Below are 19,611 nucleotides of genomic sequence, written 5' to 3' on the forward strand. Positions count from 1 at the left end.
ATAAAGTTTATGTACTTCACATTGCAGTCATCCCAACAGGAACTGCTTTGGAGAAATGCTGTGGATGGTGCAGACAAATGGCAAAAGGTTAAAACTGAAACAAAATTTGTTCAGACTAAAAATGCAAGACAAATTGGAAAGATTTCAAGAAGAAATCAAGAGAGGCAATCAGAGGTGTCCATTAGCTTTAGATGCTAATGGACTGAAAAAAAAAAAAAGAGGTGGGGAAGGAAATGATAGAAGCATAATCCTTTTCATGGCCTGGGTTCCTCTTGAATGGCAGTTACTATGTAAATATGACATGCTAAGAATAACTCAATTCTAAGCATGCATACAATCTTCCAGACAGTGATTGTTTTCAATATGTTTTGAGAGTTGTTAATATACTCTTGGACCCTGCAAAGTGCTAAATGGCGAGGACAGCCTGGCAGTAAGAAGAACCCTATTGTTTTTCCTGAAAAAAAAAAAAAATACTTCCCTGTTATGATGCCAACTATATTGAAATCTGAAATTCTTTGCTAGACAAATTGAGTTGAAGAAATACTTAAAACCAACATTGGTCCAAGACCTCAAGTTAAGCAAATACAGTATTTTTACTGAAGTTTAACTTGGTTCATGTCTTTTATAGTATAGGGATTAATAACTGTGCAATTTAATGTTCTGTCAAGTATGTGTGTTTTCTTTTTTTCATTAAGCACTTTCTAGGTATTAGTGGTATTAACTTACTAATTTGCTGTTTTCTAAGACATCATCATTCACTCCCCTAGGTTGAAGCTGTACATGAAGAGCAAGATATAGCAGTACATGAGGATGACCTTTCTGGGTCTACAAATGAACTCCCTGGAGCATTTGAATGCAGTGATAGCCTTAGTCTGGATATGACAGAGACTGAAGAGAAAGTTGACAGGCTGGAACAATTCGCTCTTACCAGGTACTTGTATATATTAGTGTATGTAAAACTGCTGTTATGTTGTACAACAAAGTGGTAGTAAGGTGTTAGTTATATCATGGAATGGCTATTTTGGTCACTGGAGATGTAAAGCTCTTGTGAGTTTAGAGTATGAAGACAGTGTCAAAATTATCAGCAGGTTTATTGTTCAACTCCAAAAAGAACAAGACACTCTGTATGAACAGTTCATATCCTGTTTTCCTTACACATCTAGGTAGTCATTAAACACATAATAAATTTTTTAAAAAAATGATTTTTAAAGTTTTGCAGTAACATAAATTCTGCTTAGTTGACTGTTCAACAGATCAACCATGCATTCATCCTTCTTATTGCTTGTGGGTCATAAGGAGGTCACAGTACTGTCAAAAATCTGTGTACTGTTGAAGTACTGTGTACTGTTGAAGCCTCCAGATGATCATGGCAGGACCCCAGTAAATGTTGCACCAAAGCATCAAGATGTTTCCTTGCCATGTGCAGCTGCTTCAGATTTTGGATGCTGAGTTAGATTGCAGTCAACATCTTTTTATGAAGAGTAAAGTAGTAAGGATGCATAGAGAGGCCTTCTCTCTCTTTCTTTGTGCCACATTTCAGAATCACAACTCCCGTTCTTGGGAGCCATAGGAAGTATTTCTCCACCCCAAAGGGTCAAGTAGCTTAGTACCCTTTATAAATTGAAGTCAACCAGTTTCATTGACCATGGCGGAATGATTAGAAGTCTTATGAATGGGGAGAAGAGATAGATCTTCTCCCATCCGTTATATTAGCAGGGGGAGTGTGATAAACCAAATGGGTCAGAATGTATAATGTTTGTACAGGCTGAGATATTTTTTTCAAAATATACGTTTTGCTATACATTATTATAACCAAGTTTTCCCAGAAGAGGTGTCTTTCATCTTGGCTTCTATCATCCTGTGAAGTTTTAACCTTCTTCCTCCAAACCATTTTATGATAAAGCAATTCAAGTATCCCAGGATGGGGAAATATAGATGATGATAGGAATTCTCATTTGGATGTTTTTCTCATTGTGGCCAACATCTTGCCAGTTTTCAAAAGTAACTTGAAAGTTGATGAGTATCTTTAGAAAGATGCTGTAATTGGTCCTGTGATTACATCTCTCAATTATAGTGTATTTTATCTGACACCTTCTCATTATTTTCCTTTCATCACAGTTTATTTTCTTTTCTCCTTCAGTTTTGGAGATGTTGATCGAAATGCCTCCCCTCCACCCTCGCCATTTTTTTCTGCCATCCTTGCTGCATTTCAGCCAGCAGCCTGTGACGATGCAGAAGAAGCCTGGCGTAGTCATATCAACCAGCTCATGTGCGATTCTGATGGTTCCTGTGCAGTTTATACATTTCATGTGTTCTCTTCCCTGTTTAAGGTGAGAAAATACATTTAAGAGATAACATCAAAATGTTTAGATTGTGTATGGCTATTAGGATGGCTCTAATAGTGGTACTAGTGATGAACTAACAGTGGTGTCACTGTTTTAATTTTGCGTGTTACAGAATTATACTAGACTATCATGCAGAACTGTCCTCTAGGACTAGTTTTGTCATAAAAGTAACATGTATCTCATAGTTGCGGCTTTGAAGATAACATTACAAAACGCGGATCCACTTCAAAGAGTATTTTATTCTGTACTTTAGAAGTAGTCTGAAACAACAACTGTAAGAGAGAGGAAATAGCCTTTCCATCTGAAACTATTGTTAACCTGTTATTTCAACATAACCTGTTGAAATTTGACCATGTCCAATGTAAATGTCAACATTATTAAATATTTTGTAGCTAATAATTTGAATAGAAATATCCAACTGCCATCATATAAAATAAATTCCAGAGAATGTGTCTAAAGACTAGAAATGCATTTTTTCTTTCTAAAACTGTGTGCATACAAAGATAAGAATCATGCAAGAAAATAAGAAAAAAGACATTAAATGTATAAGCTGTTCTAAGAAATCACTGTCTGTATTTGCATGTAATTAGTTTTAAAGCATTTTTTATTGTTTTTCCTGCTTTATATGAGGCAGCTGCAGGACGTATCACATTCTGCAGCAGAGTACAAAACAGTTACGTAACTTCATGCAGATTTAAATTACCTGTGGTCTCGGAGTATGCAATTTTTTTTATTAGCAAAGAGGGACCCTGCTAATAAATATACCATCTCAAGATCCTTTGGTATATTTAAGACAGTTCTTACACGAAAGAAGCATCATGCTTTAGGACTGTCTTTTCCATCCTATTTCCTCTGCAGTTAATTGCATACCTTCTCTAGCTTTACACTGCATCCTCTTATAAACACCGTACCACTTTAAATATGGGTACCTAAAGATAGGCATTCTTTTGAACACTGTCCGATAAATGACCATTTGAAAAAAAACTCCCAGCATTGACTTAAGTGCATGACAGGTCAACTTTGAAAATTAACCCTGTGTTTCTTCATGATGTAACAGCAAAAAAAGACAAAATACACATCAGTCCTAGAGATTAGTGGCCCTGTTCAAGTATTTTGAGAGTTATTTGTCCTTTTTGTCCTCCTTGAAGAGGTGAGATGGAAATGGTGTCGTGTACTTTTGAAAAGCAAAAAAATAAATATAATGTAATGCAAGACCTAAACATTACCTGTGAAGTGCCTATATAAATCCAAATCATGACATACACACAGTGCACTTGCTTCTCCTGTTTTTGAAAGGTAGCCTACTAATGTTTTTCAGATAACTGGATAAGAAAGATTCAATACTGCTCTCAAAAGGTTTTTCAATAATGGTATAACATGAAAAACAGCAAAGAAAATTTAAAGGTATTAATAGTATCAACAAACCAGGATTTTCTAGATGGAGCTACAGATGTATTTTTCGTTTATAAAAATAGCTCTGTTATTTTTCCAGATATTTTTTTTTCACAAGATCTCAGCTTCTCTGAAATTGTATTGTTTGCACTGTTAAACTTTACTACTCATCCAATAACTTAAAAGATTTTTGACCCTCACAAACAGGAAGCTTGAGAAAAAAGACCAATATTTGCTAGGATCACGAAGAAAGTACTGCCAAAATATTTAACTGTGAAACAAAATCCTTGTTTGGAATAGCCTGTCAACTAAATAGTTAGTGAAGTGAAGGAAGTGCATTTTCCAGGGCACCTACATTTTGGTCTGCATCAAGTTGATGGTATCCTGGATGTTTGCCCACAATACGCAAAGCTTGTTTAAAATTCCTGAAATTATTGAAGTACTTTTCCTGTAAACTGGTCGTATCTCAGAGATCTCTGGATAATCCTTACAACTGTCTGCTCTAAGCTGCCTCTTCGTATTCTGTCAAATCAAATGTCTTCCAGAAGACCATCTGATTAAGACAAGTACATTTGAGAGCCAGCAAGTAGTTTCCACAGTTGAGCCTTTTTGTTACTAAAAATCCTCTTCCCAGAAGAGGAAACATCATGTTAACAAGAAAAAAAATGGGGGAATGTTTTGTTATTATTTACGTTCACAGAAAACACAGCGACTATATTCAGGCATATACATACGCATAGTTGATATAATGGTGATGGTTGGCACAATTACTCCCAATAGTCCCGTTTCATAAAATATATGATGCATTCAGGCCTTGCTTGAAACATTTCAGTCACTGTAATCTGCATCCAAAAGGACAATACTGAGATACCTTGGTATAGAACTGATAGTCCGTGTATTTACAAAATAAATTTATTTAGTGAGGTAAAATACCCAGATACCAATATATGGTCTCTGACCATTTCAAGTTTTAATACTTTAGGGCAGTGTTTAAGTCTGTTGTATTTTTAACAGTGGATTGATTGTTGCTTCCATGAATATCTGAAAAGGAATGCAGTAGAGGAAGAATATGTTTACTGAATAATAAACACTAGACTGATCAGGTGTTGATGAAGCTATGACTAAAATGTTTTGAGGAAGTTATGTTCTTAAAATAAACTAAAATTGTTTAAACTCATTCACAGATGAGTGCAAGAAGGAACCTGAGGAGTTCATGGTCCGTATCTTGCCCAGACTACATTGTTCGTTTTGGTCTTTTTAACTTTTTTCTCTAAACTGTTCTTAACTTCTAGGCTAAGATGAAACTTCAAAACATTCCTAGGCAAAGTAGTCCAGTACTTAGTCACGACTCCTAATCATTTCAAAACTTCTGTGTTTTATGTCTGAGACTGCTTGCTCTATCCATAGTGATACTCCTCTTTTCTTTGTAGTTTGTAGACCATTATTATGATTTCACCTATCCAAACTGTCTCTTATTTAATTTCAGTTCTTCCAACCTTCACCATAAGCCACATTTTTGAAACTCCTAGCTGTTGCTATAGGCTCTTTTCAGTTAGTCTGTGTATTCCTTGAAAAGCAAGATTGGGTTCTTTACTTCAGCCTAAGTTTTTATTAGCACTGACTGGAATTGGATTAGATGTTTTGTAGAAGTTATTTCTATGTAAAAATTTCTCTCTCATAACTACTTTACAGTAGGATAGAGTTAATTCATTTTTCACTTGTAATCCAATCTAGTATGCAGATCTCTTTCTACAGAATTTTGCCGTTCTGGTTACTCTCCATCCTGAATGTGCTCTCTTGACTGTTTCTGTCTAGGTGTACAACCTTGTCCTTCTTTCTTTTCCTGCACCATTTCTCCAGTCTATCAAGATCCCTGGCTCCCAAAGAGCTTGCAGGCACTGCAACTCAATCATCTATGCATTTAATATGCATGTTATATGTTCCATTATTCAGCATTTTCATTAACGACTTGGTTAGTGCCTAAGACAGATTCCAGTGTAATTCTGCTCAATTTATCTTTAAAATTGAACAGTGAGATGATGATAATTACCTTGTATGGTTTTCCATACCTAGTTACCTCTAGACCAAGTTTTTCTACCTCACTTCTAAGATAGTAAAAGAATTAATATGCAACATATCAATTGCTTCTCCTCATATAGCATTTAAGCCTTTCATGGAAGTTAAATGGTTTTATACGATTGGCTGTAAAGAGTTCTGTACTGTCTATTATTTATCTCTTATACATTCCCACAGTTCCCCGAACTTGTAATTCCTTTTGCTTTTTGAGATAAACACTTTTCTTATGTTTTTTACAACACCCTGTATTCTCTGAGTTCTCAAATATAATCATTACGGCTTGTAGATTTCTTTACCCAGTATTACAATTATCATAACATGAATTTCCCTAATCTGCAATGATGTAAAAAGATCCATTCTGACCTGATTTTTTATTGAGTCCAATTGATGTTTACCTATTTCAGCTGTACCCAGATGTCCTTTCTGGGAGCAATAAGTCAAAAGAAGGCATTTTCAGTAACATCTGTTAGCAGCTCCAGTGTGAGTCCTTAGCCTTTCTCTGAATTATCTCTAGAATATTTTCTTGTGATTCTCTCTATTTCTAATTTGGCATCTACCTCTCTGATTATTGTGCCAACAGTGTCATTCTAATTTTGGTGCCCAAGTTAGTAATGGAATAGTTTTATGTTCTGTTCTTTGCATGAGTATTTCCCTGAGTGAAGGCATCATGATTTAGCCAGGTATATGGCTTAATGTATTTTCTCTTAAGTGGTACAGATTGTACTTCTGTCCTCTTTTTCTTTAAAGAAATGGCCTCTTCTTCTTATCTCCTTTTCCCCATGAAGTTGCTTCTCATGGGCTCCTTCCTGCAAATTCTGAATGCACTCAGCTGTATTTTTTCTGTGGTCTCTCTTCATCGTTGCCTCAGAATCATAAACTCAGTTACTCCTCCCCACAAAGGGACTGCAGCCCTTAAAAAGGTTACCCAGAGGGGCTGTGGATCTCAGACCTTGGAGCTTTCACATCTCATCTAGAAAAATCCATGGCTGACCTTACCTAGTGTTGTTAGCACCAGTCCCACTTCAAGGTGAAGGATGGACTAGATGTTTTCCAGAGCTCCCTTCCAGTCAGTATAGAATCCTCTAAGTTTCTATCCCATGATCTATCTTTCTAAACTTGCTTCCACTTTTACATTCTCAGCTATCTCTTCTCTGTTGGTTAGTTTTAAATCTAGATCTCCTTCCTTTCATGGAAGAGCTGTCAGCAAAAGTTTTACTGAGTTGGACCTAGTCTTTCAGAAGATATCCAAGTAGTAAACAAGCAACTGTCACCAAGCCCTATGATTTAGATGATTCTGCTAGTTGCTCATAAAAATAATTATTTACCTGTTTTGGTGGTAATTAGTTAAGAGCCCCTTGTCCCAGCTACAGATTCAGTGCGGCAGAGAATGCGAGCTATGTGCTAAGTGACATGTGTAGGGCTTTGTTTTCTGTGTTGAAGCAAAATGGTAGAAATGTACCATACTGGTATCATGCCAGTCTGTGTGATCTTGGCTATGAACAGAGCCAGCTCAGTTTAGAGAGAATTTCACAGATAAGCAATGATGAAATGGTGCTGTCGAGAAAGTTTCTCTTTAACTATTTTACAGAATAGTTATGATGTATACCCTACCTACAATGTGATTTTAGCTTCTTCTTTTTTTTTTTTTTAATAAACATCCATTTCTGCAACATCTGTTACCTATAATGTCTGAACTGAGCTCACCTGATTTTTAATTACTTCACATTGAGGCCCCAGAACAGGTGCAGTAAAGGCCATTTATATGTTTGTTGCCCAAATAGTTGTTCAGAAAGCCCTTCTTTCCAGTAAGGAATGTTCACGGTGATATAGGTCCTCACTAACTTTCCTCAGAGAAATGCCTGAAGTTATGTGGGGTGAATCATATAAAAGTGTTGCATCCTTTTATTGTAAACAACATGTTCCTGGTACTCCCGCCAGCTGGGCAGTTGGCCTTAGTGAGATATGTTTTGGCAGTGAAGCCTGCTCTGTATTTATCAATACAATTATTTCAGGTCTTGCAAGACTATTATTTTTATTAAAATATATTTTTATTTACTACTTGCTTTCTATATTAGCCACTGAAAAGAAAATACCAGTGCTAGAATGTTTCTGGAAGACTAAACTGCTTTAAGACTCAAAATATTTAAAAAAAAAAAAAAAAAAAAAAAAAAAGAGAGAGAAGAATTCCCGGATGCAATGCGGTATTTCTGGAGTCCACCCAAACAGCAGAAAAGTTTTAGTAAGAAGGTTTTTCCCACAGGGCAAAGCAAAAGTTCTTTTCTGTTTTGTTTTGTGTTTTTTTTCGTGCTGCTGTTTGGCATTAGGATGTCCATTATATTGTCTGATTAGCCACTTGACGTGGTGTACTAACAAAACAATGCCCGGAATGGGCAGAAAAAGTAATATGCTTGTCAACTTTGTTAACTCTGTACAACCAAATAAAAAAAAATATGCATGTGGATAAAAAGCTGTATAAAGATTGAATCAGCTTGATAAAAAATACATTTCAGCAGTAGATAATTACTAACTCTGTAACTAGTTTCACAGCTGCCCAGCTCTACACTGTGATAATAATTATTGCTCAGTATCCTCGAGCAAGCATTCAGTTCTTCAGTTGTCCAGAAGGAGATGGTCTCTGTTGCATATTACTGTGCAAGACACATGCAATAACAAAACAACAAAAAAAAAGCATGCAATTTTCCTCAGAGATGAGAGTAGCTTGTACCTGAGTAAAGAATGTGATAAGCTGTACTTTGTTTTACAGAATATTCAGAAAAGATTCTGCTTTCTAACCTGCGATGCAGCTAGCTACCTGGGAGACAACCTGCGAGGAATAGGCTCCAAGTTTGTGAGGTCTTCCCAGATGCTAACATCATGCTCAGAATGTCCTACTCTTTTTGTAGATGCAGAAACAGTGAGTATACTCCTTTCAAAAGGCACGTACTGTGTGGCAGTGTGGTATTTCATTGAGTGTTTCACATTAGGGCAACTCCTGAACAGATATGTCAAGAAGGTACCTGCCTCCCATCTCTATTTATGTCTTGTTCTTAATCAAATTTCTATTAATTTTTCATATTACTTCATTAGGTAAGTACTGACAGATGAGCAATAGGATGTGTTGAGCCTGCCTGCCAAAAAGTAGTATAAAACAAGTGTCTGCCCCACAAATGGAAAAGGAGAAGCTATTTTTTTATAGACCACAGCATGGAAGATGAAAATATGTTTAGTGGCTTCATTTGAGTCAACTAATGTGAACTGGATGATAAATATATATATATATATATATTTATATTTATATTTATATTAGGAAATGAGGTGGCTCTTGTTGTTCTCATTCTGGCCCAAGTTTGTCCAAAAGCTTAATGACAGTGTAGCCTCACAGAGGAGCAGTGAGGTAGGAACTTCTGAAGTCTAATCTTGGGTCTGCTTTTGGCCCACAGTTGTGGCTGTGAAGAGCTGCAACTCACACCATTAGAGAGCAGTGGAGATTAACTAGTTAAGCTTTGAGCAGTATTTTATTTTAGGGAAGTCTTTCACCAAGCTGTTAAACACAGATAATGATTTCATGTGCAAATTATTATAGGTGCACCTGTTGCTATTGGGCTCTCAGTATAGTATTCTTTGTGGCATAAACATAAAATCAAGCAGTTTTCAGTGCAAATATCTGTAAATCTATTATTTTGCAAAATATGTTCTCTAATATATTTTCTATCAGTATTTTTATACTTTTATAGTGACATTTACTAGTGTTTTTGATTTCATTTTTCCAGCTTCTCTCTTGTGGCCTTCTTGAAAAGCTGAAGTTCAGTGTCCTAGAACTGCAAGAATACCTGGACACATACAACAACAGAAAGGAAGCAACACTCTCGGTATGCTGGATTCTGCCATTTTCTTGTTTTTGTATGCATGTATACTTGTACTATGTCAGGAGACTGAAGATAATGTCAAATCTGTTTCAGTTAACATTCAGTAAATGTTTCAGGTACTAGATTCATTAAATGTTTCTTTCTGAACATATGAACCAGAACTTTAAAAAAAAAAAAAAAAAAAGTACCTTAAAGTACCTTTATATTTTAGAAACATTTTTCTTTCTCCTATTTAGCAATTAATTAAATCATTTTCTTGTTTTATGCGATTCAAATACTAATAAAAATCAAAAATACATCTTTTTAATTATAGTCAAAGGAAATTGTGTGAATAAAAATTACAATCATCAAATTTTGTTTACAGGCCATGGTGTGAAAACAAATACTGTTTACCTTTCTACAAATCAAGCTATAGGCCTTACACATACCTTCTTTCATTTCTTTCTGAAAACAGTGGCTTGCAAACTGCAAAGCAACGTTTGCTGGGGGCTCACGAGATGGAGTTATTACCTGCCAGCCAGGGGACTCAGAAGAGAAGGTAATGAGCAAGGGGGAGTATTTTGCTCCTCTAAAGTGACGTGCAATATAGCCTGTTCTTAGACCCACAAGACCCTGGTATACTTCCTCCTCATCTCTCTGCTGGGGTTGGGTATAATGCAGTTTTCACACTCAGGACTCAAAGGTATTCAGAGCTAACCCTGCCTGAGTTGTGTGTGCAGTCCCTTTTAGAAAGATACCACATCAGAAATCAATTTCCCACAACAAAGTGTCTCTGAAAATCACTCCGGATGTATTGTGCTTCCACATTACACCCATTTTATCTACAGATGTTACAGACTCAATCTGCTAAACAGCAAGACCTGTCTGGTTGAAATCCACTTAGATTCGCAGTTATGAATATTTGCAGTTATTTACAGTTACTGACTGTAAAATGGCCAGTGAAATTATTTATATATATCCATAAACACATATACTTAGTATATTAATTCCAGTTAAGAAATCAATCTTCTCAGAGATTATCACTATCAGCTGGCATCCCTGTGATTTAATATACTAAGTAGAGGAAACAGCTGATATCTTAATGGTATAGAATAAGTTGGGAACTGTTTTGTGGGGATTTTTTTTTTATTTTTGGAGGAAAAAGATTGAAGGATTGGAAAGAGAGAAGGCTAGGGAGAATTAGCCAAAATCAGGAAGCAACAACAGCATGTAGAAAAAAGTGACATCTCCTCTTTCCATGTATTTTATCTTACAAAAGGTGATGACGACATTTTCAGAACTTGCCTGTTGTAACTTTTTTTTTTTTGAAAGACCTTGTTTTATGGTCATGTTGGTTTTGGTTTGCTTGTCTTCTCCCTTAATTCATTTTATTTTCTTCTGTTTTTATCTTAACTTCTCATTCCCATCTCTACGTACGCATCTTCCTGTGTTTGCTCTCACTTGTGTTTGGGGTTTGTTTTTTCTTTTGTTTTCATTTGTGCCTTCTCAATAATCCCATATCCTTGCCACCCCTGCTTTTTGGCTTCCTTGACCCTATTAGCAAATCTGATTTGTTAATAAATCCTCTGGCTATAATCACAGGTGTTGGGAAAACTGTTTAATCTTCCCGCATCTGGCAGTGGCAACAGCAAAAGTTACACGCCTCTTCCAATGCATTTAAATGAGATACTGGCTCATTGTTGTGGTGTACAGGGATGTTACGAGTGAGCTACTCTCAAATCTAAGAAAGAAGGACCCAGAACACAGGCTCTTTAGTTTGTGTTTTGAAAAAGTAGAGCAGAGAGAATGCTGAGGAGAAGGAGTAAACTATGAACTGAGCTAATATATAAATGGCCTAAAAGCATCTAAAAGTTAATAAATACGCTCCATTTGTGTTTAATTATCTTTTTGAAATTAGATGTTCTTTGTTTCAGAATTAAATGTGAAACAAGGGTCGGTATTCTTACTGCTTATCAAGCAGATTGAAGAAAACGGGTTTCTCAGTCCTGCAGGAATCCCTGTTCTATCCCCAGCAATGTCCCTTCAGCCTGAAGTGCATTATTCCTTGGAAGTTGATGGAATAGTAGGTCTTTGATAACAGGCATATATTTATTTTCCTCTCCTTGGATTCACCTATCAATTGAAACAGCTCTTCCCAAGGGAACTTTGGAACTCATACGTAATAATCTATTCTGTTTACTCAACAAGAGTGATGGGAGGGAGAGTCTAGGGAAACTGGGGAAATGTCATTAGAAAGGGAAAAGGAAAAGTGATTCCTAGACTGGCAAGTACTTGTTTTCACACCTTTCCTCTCCTCTTCTCCCTCAGCCTGGAATGCCAAAGAATCTAGCAATTGTAGGGGAAAAAAAAAATCCGTCTTACAGTGGTAGCTGTGAGGGAACCTGTCTAAACTCTTAGACTTATCGATGGTTAGACTAAGACCTGAAATCCTGCATAAAACTTCTGGCATAAAAAAATGCCTAGCTAAAACACAAAAGCAGGTTGCCTCTGAAAAGGTTCAGAAATAATCGTAAGGAAGAAAAAGCAATACCTTGTCCTATGGAGGACAGGAATCTGTGATTCTCAGAACCTACCGCCACCTTGGAAAAAGCTGGAGGTGAAAACAATCCACTCTGCTCACGAGACAGACATCGGACCAGGTTCAGTGCTGCCAAGAAGGGTTGCGTCACGGGATGACTTAAATGGAGCTATGCCTGCCTATGGGGGTGGTTAGCTTGGCACCAGTTTCTCTAATCAAATTTTATTTCTAAATAATTGCATGTGATTTGTTGACCATTGTTTCTGTTACCGAAAATGGGCAAAGGCAAAAATTGCTTATTCTGACGTTGAAGAAGCTTTAAATAGAAGTTGTCTAGGTCAGCTGCTCGAGTTAGCAAATTTTCTGAAATTGGGTAATAGCTGAATGTCCCAGAATGTCTTTCCACCCCTTATTCTTGCAGCAGACTGCATGATTTGTACATCTTTGATTTGTAAGCTTTGATGCTACATTTAATCATTTGATGCTGCGGAGTCTCAAGGACATAGGAGGCAATTTATAAGCGAAGATAACTGCGTGTACTGTTTTGCTGTCTCTTCAGGTGTAACAGATGAGTAAAGCTATCAGTGCATCCTTGAACCCTACCAAACGGAGTTTTTTTTAATCTAGTCAAAGACTGGTTTTATGATGTTTTCTTTTTCTTTTTTTTCTTTTCTTTTTTTCTTGTAAGGAGATACATGCAAGATCCTATTTTTCGTGTCGTTTAGTGCTAGCTAATTCAAATATTTGTCTCCTAATGAGACATTCAGTTTATTCAGTAAGTCCAAAGTCAGTATACGCCTTTCTTAAACCATGCTCATCTCAAAGATCACAAGCTTTACAAAGACCACAAGTTTTACGAAGCTGCTAGTGGATATTTAAAACATGCCGCATTCCTTAAAAAAAATGCTGGAAAAAATCAGAATGGACCTGTTATGATGAGTTTCCCTGTGGGTAAAGTTCGTTGACTCTGGGCCACCAACAAGGCTGGAGGTCTACTTCTTGACACCATAGTAATCCAGAGTTAAACTGAGTCACAGTACAACTCCAGGCATAGCATCTGACTGCTGTTGGACGTATCCATGGACTGACAATGATTTCAATTTGGCTCTTGCAAGCAGACTTTCTAGAGGACCACAGCTGGGTTTTAGCTTTCTCCTGACAGAACAGTTTAATTTCAAGAAGAGTGGGTATTTAAGAATGCAGCAACATATGCTGTACCTCTCTTTTTGTCTCTGATACATATACCCACTTCCCTAGATTGTGGGAAAAAGCTTTTGTCTGCTGCAATACCAAGTCAAATACAATACCTCAATAAAATGCAATTAAAAACCCTTGCAGACAGCAATTATTTTGTTATGATGGGACTCTCCTGTATCATTAAAGACTGAAGACTGTGTTGCCATCAAAATTTCAGTATCTTAAAAAATAGGTGCGTAAGTCTCATCTCTTTTTAGTATGTAAAAATGATTCCTTGGGAGGAAAAAAAAAAAAAAAAGGAAGAAGGATAGTGACCTAAAGATTAGTATTTTGCTATCTTCTTGCTCTGCTAATACTACAGAACGATAATTCTCTGTCTCAATAGAAAGATAAATCAAAGTGCTGCTGTTGTGGACAACATTGTGTGTGTTTCTTAGGTGTACCATTTGCTAGCTATATTCAGTAGCATTCAGTATAATATCCAGTATTTTCAGCTGCCAAAAATGCTAATTGTGTAGTGTCATAGTTCCCTTACTGTAGGCATTAAACTAGAGATTGAGGAGAAGAGTGAAAGCTAGGAACATTCTGCATGAGAGACTTGAAGAGATGTCATTTAGTCCAAAAATTAGTATTTTCTCAACTTCCAAGGAATATTTCATTTATGCTGAAAGGAAAACAAGTTACAATCACAAAATTGCAGAGCCATGTTGAGTTGACCATCAGTAGTTTAAGGAGATTTTGTAGTACTGAAAGATCAATATGCTTTCTTCCACTGAAGAAGGAGGAATTTTCATGTACGATGAAATCCCAGTTCTCTTTTCCCCCAACCTCCTCTTATTTATTTATTTATTTATTTTGCCTCCCTGTTTTTGGAAGCAGTAAAAAAAATGAGAGCTGTTTTCTGGGGAAAAAATGACCATGAAATTCACTTAATTTGCAGCATTTCTCCTTCTTTAAAGTAAATTCCATGGCAAGATAGAAATTATATGTGGATTCTGGTATTTTTGAAAGTCTAAGTGTAAATTGGTGGTATGCTAAGATTCAGAGCAGCTTAAGTGAGAGGCAAACAAGATTTGAAAAACAGAAATCAGCGTATCTGTGAATTTACTACAGCACAATGATCTGTCTGCTCTTGTCTTCTTGTCTTAGACTTGGCTTTACAAAGCTTGATTTACATAAACTGCAGGGAAGCCAAGATGTAAAGGAAGGTTTTTATAAGAGTACTAAATACTCTTAAGTTAAATAAATAAATAAATAAATTCGAACAATGTTAAAGCCGTACAATTAAACATTACAGGAGCTAAAGCTTTGTTTATCATGGTTTTATTGATGGGTAGTGCAGTATTCAGGAAAATACTTTTCATACATTCTTTAGTTGTAAGGCCCATGGAAAAAAGCCAAGCCAAAAGGCTTTGCTTGGCTATACCAAGTTAGCATTACTTGACATTTCTGTGTTTGCTGCCTTTGTATTGAAGGTAAGGTAAATCATTTTAATAAGAATTTCAAATGTTTATTAACATTGTGTGCGTATGCACTGACATCAGGCTGTAACTGGGCAGATGCCATTGCAGTCTGTTAGTTACAACATTGATATCATTCTGTTCATCTAAAATGACATGAGAATGTAATATATATAAATAATAAGGAAATCCGCCTGAAAAATGCACAGAATGCAACTGTTGGTTCTTGATAAATGAAGAGGAACACTTCTTTTTTGAGGAGAGAAGTTTATTTCTGAGACATTAGTCCCTAATCTTTGAAATGCTAATGCGGGTAAATTAGATTTTTTACTGCTATTAAAACAAGAATTATGCTGACATTTTAATAGTTCCAGAATTACAAATCAGTGAATCATTACTGGTGAGAGGAGGGAATACAAATCTGAACATGTGGCACTGCCTTGTAGTCAAACCAAACTGGCATTTTCCATGGATTTTTTTCATATGATTGTCATAAGTTACATATGAAATATTTCCATTGTAAGGTGCCAAGTAATAAATGCAGAAGTCACAAAGCTTATCCTGTAAATGTCATCAGACGTATTACATCGAAAAGTAGAAGTATTAATAAATAACATAATATTTATACAAGACAAATTTCAGTTCTGTTAGTCGCTTGAAAACCCTGCATAATGCTTTGAGCACTTTGCTGTGTGAGTTATTTTAATAATAAGGACAGCAAATTTAAATAAAAGTATTATTTCAAGACTTTTCTAACACAATTTCATCGTAAGCTCCTGAGCTACTGAGTGGGAGGGATAAAGCAAAATTAACAAATATGAATGTCCAACTGAGGATATTTAGATTGTAATTTACAGTTAGAATTAAGAGCTTGATTTTATTGAGTGCTGTGCATGTTGTATGTGATATTTCCAACCAGTCACCAGGTTGAGGCAAGCATTGCTAATACTGCTGACAAATTATGCTATTAAAGATGGGCTGTGCTTCCTATTGCATGCATTACACTGACACTATACTTTCTTTCCTTTCCTTTTCTCCTGTGCCATGCTTGCTGTGTAGCAAATGGAATCTCTTGCAGTAAGTTGAAGTTCTTTCATATTCTTTGTCCATCTGCAGATGGACTAATACACCCCAATTTTACTGGTTTACTTCTAAGCATGTTTTCCTTTTTTGCTACAATTTTCCTGTAGAATATGTGGTTCTACATGCAGTGACTAAAATAATTTACTAAGGTGTGTTCTGTGAAATCTAAAAAATACTTTACCTAAATTTTGACACTTTCATATGCTGTTTAAAATTGTCATTTACATAACTTTTCAAAAATCAAACCTTTGAATGGTTATAATAATATGTTGGAGTGGAAGATCAATTACTTGTTATTTTAAAATTCATAATTTTTTATTTGTCTCAATGAAAAACTACAATTTATAGTTGACAGTTGTTTTAAATTGTTTTTGCTTATACATTGATGAATACCTTCACTATTATTGGTTACTAATCCTTACTCAGGAAGAAAGAATTGTTGAAAAATTGAGTTGCTTGATATAGTGACTAAATACTGAGTCAAACTTGAATGTTCAATGCAGCTTTAGTTTGTCTTAACGCAGGGTAGCAGCCAGAAGGGTAACACTGAATTACTGTGCCCCAAGGACTAAAAAATGGTGTGTTACATGCCAAGCTATCGCAAAATATATATATTTTTTAATGTTACACCATGTCCTGGTTTTCAGTTAATCTTTAACTCCCTAACAACTTGAAGTATATGTGTGTTTAACTGCTAATTAGCACTACCAGCTCTCCAAAATTTGGGTAGGGTTGAATTTGATCCCAACTGGATATCCTCAAGGTGTGTCCCTGCTACTGAACCAGGACCAGGGAGCGAGCGTGCCTCCCCACACCAGCGTTACCTGTGCACTGCTGGCACCTTTCGAGGCTGGGGAGCCAGCCAGCCTCCGACATGCCTGAGCATGGTTCAAGAGAAGCCAGAAGCCGGAGCCTTTTCCAGGAGGTTCTTCAGATAATCAGTCTTCACTGTGGGAGGAGGACGGTTCAAAACATAGATGCAAATTGGCAGTTCTGTGTGGCCTCAATTACAGAGAATGGTCACCGAGCAAGTTGTCAAGTCCTTGATGCCCTTCATCATCATTTTGGCCACTGGGAGATTGAGTCCATGCACATAATTCAGTTCTGTACTAGCAGGTCACCCAAGTGTTCCCTATCTTTCTCCCCTATGTGGCTGTGCCTTGCCAAGTTGCACCCCCCACCACCTGGTACTCTCCTCCTGCTCCCACTCCTCCATCAACCTCCCACGGGATGGGGTTCAGGGGGAAAGTAGCTCTGCCAGGTTTTGGCAGTGCCCTTGGTTGACTGTTCATGGCCAGGTAGCCTGATGAACAAAGGTGAGGTCTTCCAAAGAACATCTCTTTTGACCTCAACCCTTGGGCTTGTCTGTCTCATAAAGAAATTTTGAGAACCGGAACACTAAGGAAATGGTTCTAATTTTGGCTTGTTAATGGGAGCCCTGGCACTTACATATTGAAGCGGATGTAAACAAACACTTCAGTCAAATTAATGCTTAGGATGTTTTTAAAGGGCTTTTTTCTTAGTATTTGTGCTGGCCTTTGCACTGACCCTGATTCAGCAAATAGCCAAAATACACGCTAGTGGCCAAGCATGTGTCAAGTGCATTAAGAAAGCAAACTCATTAATAGCATCTTTTTTTTTTTTTTTTCTTCCTACTGTGTTTGGCATGAACCTCTGCTCTAGTTCCTCCAAGCAAATGGAAAGATCACTGAGCTCACACTTGGTCACTGTGCCTGTAGAGAAGACAAACCAAATGTGGTTTGAAGTCTTTCCTGCTAAAGTGACAGGAAGCTTCTTGACTTGTACTTGCAGAATTTTTACTTCTGCAGTTTGCCAAAGATGAAATATTCCTCCCTTCCCCACCATGATCCATCTGTGGAACTGCAAGATTCCTCCTCCTGATGACACACAGATACCAGGACCATTAGCATTAACGTGGTGTCTCTGGCACACGTGCCCATTTCATGTTACTCAGATGTGTCTGACACATCACACTTCTTGTGTGGTGCTGCACATCACTCCGGAAGAAACAAGTTAGTATTCATGTAAGAGTATCTACTTAGCTGGGAGAATAAATTACAGAAGCCAGATGTCCTCTTACACATGAAATTCAGTCCATCTGTTGTATGGTTTCATTAAGATGGTGGGAAATCCACGAGCAGGCATTTCCTCCATCCCACTCCTGGCTGGATTTTATTTGCCTCTCTTCGCCTCTCAGAGAAGCAGGCAGGAGCTTTGACTCTCTTGGACAACCACTTCATTGCTTCTCTATTGGATTTCCATCCTTTCAGAAGAAGTCTTTGACCATTTCTGATTATTTTTTTTAGAGTTTTATATTCTATATGGCAAAGTCACTTCTCCCATATTCTGCCTGTGCTTTCCAGCTGCAGTGGGATCAGTAAAGCTAACCTATATAAACTGCTTTGAGATTGGGGCTGATGTGTGCTACATGACAGCTAGCAATTATAATTTTAATTTTCAATGTCTTTTATGATTTACCAGCAGAAGAATGTGCATTACTTGCTTTCTGAAGTAGTACGTGACTATACTTTAGTAAAATAACGTGTTTTTTTGAAGAAATAAACTATCTCAAATGTGTTTTACTTGTTATTACAAACTATCCCAACTTACTGATCTTTATTAATTAGTTCTTCTATAAATCTCTCCTTAGCAATTGGAACTGTGTCAGAGATTATATAAACTCCACTTCCAGCTGCTGTTGCTTTTTCAGTCCTACTGTAAACTTATCGGACAAGTGCATGAAGTCAGTTCCATGCCAGAGGTATGTAGCAAACACTACAAACTCTTATACTAGAAAGCACTCCTTACCTTCATGTTCTTACTCTTCTTTCTGTGGACTTGCACCAAAGACTACATAATTTCACCCTGAACATGAGTCTGCAGACAAAATGCTTCAATAAACCAGCATCCTCATTAAGGACTAGTTGAGATCCAATATTTTTTGTAATTGACTGTACTTTCAGAGACGGGTTTCCTCTATAATTTGAGTCTTCAAAAGACATTTCAGTCAGTGGTAATTAACTAGAGTGATATATGGAATCTCAACTTTGCTCGTACCTTACATATAAGGAAGTGCTCACGCTGGGTAAATATCTGCAAATGAGTTGTTGGATTTTTTTTATTATTTGAGAATTTATTTTTAAGGGGATATGACCTTTCTTCACACATAAAGAAAATCTCCCATTCCTAGCTTATGACTGACTTCAGCAGGATTTTTGCAGACATATAGACCAGGAGTACTTGTTATCATGACAATAACAAAATAATGTTGTAAATTAATCTTAATATGGATGCAAATTTGAGTTTTTTGTTGTTTTTTTTTTTTTCCTGGAGTAACGTCTTGTGATTTCCAGCCATATAAACTGCCTCCATTGTATGTACATTGGTACTAGAAACATCTGCAGCAGCTTTAAATGTTTTGGCATCCTCGTATACCTATGGAAACGAGGTGTTTAGTGTAGAAGTACTTTATATTTGGACTGCAAGTGTACCTCCTAATCCCGTTCAATGGATAAACAAATTGAAATCAGTTAAATGCCTCCCAAGAGTGCTAAATGTATTTAAAAATGTAATTAACAAAATCCTGTAATTTCATAAGTCTTTTTAATTCTGACATTTTTACAGGGATTCTTTAAGTATTTTTGACACAACAC

General features: G+C 36.7%; 1 protein-coding gene across 12 annotated transcripts in view; it reads left to right on the plus strand.

Annotated features, from left to right (window-relative positions):
- The window catches only part of FRY (FRY microtubule binding protein), a 233,281-nt gene that overhangs the window by 210,225 nt on the left and 3,445 nt on the right, over positions 1-19,611 (plus strand). For 9 of the 12 annotated variants that reach the window (XM_068672761.1, XM_068672771.1, XM_068672785.1 and 6 more), the window contains 7 exons: positions 768-931; positions 2,141-2,330; positions 8,578-8,727; positions 9,584-9,682; positions 10,134-10,217; positions 15,914-15,931; positions 18,609-18,719. In XM_068672761.1, the coding sequence (XP_068528862.1) occupies positions 768-931; positions 2,141-2,330; positions 8,578-8,727; positions 9,584-9,682; positions 10,134-10,217; positions 15,914-15,931; positions 18,609-18,719 (816 nt within the window). Of the gene's footprint in view, positions 1-767; positions 932-2,140; positions 2,331-8,577; positions 8,728-9,583; positions 9,683-10,133; positions 10,218-11,592; positions 13,774-15,913; positions 15,932-18,608; positions 18,720-19,611 lie in introns of those variants that run through there. The other 3 variants (XM_068672710.1, XM_068672753.1, XM_068672794.1) reach the window with 2 other exon arrangements.

The sequence above is a fragment of the Anas acuta genome, chromosome 1 (assembly GCF_963932015.1).
Source record: "Anas acuta chromosome 1, bAnaAcu1.1, whole genome shotgun sequence".
Lineage (NCBI taxonomy): Eukaryota > Metazoa > Chordata > Aves > Anseriformes > Anatidae > Anas > Anas acuta.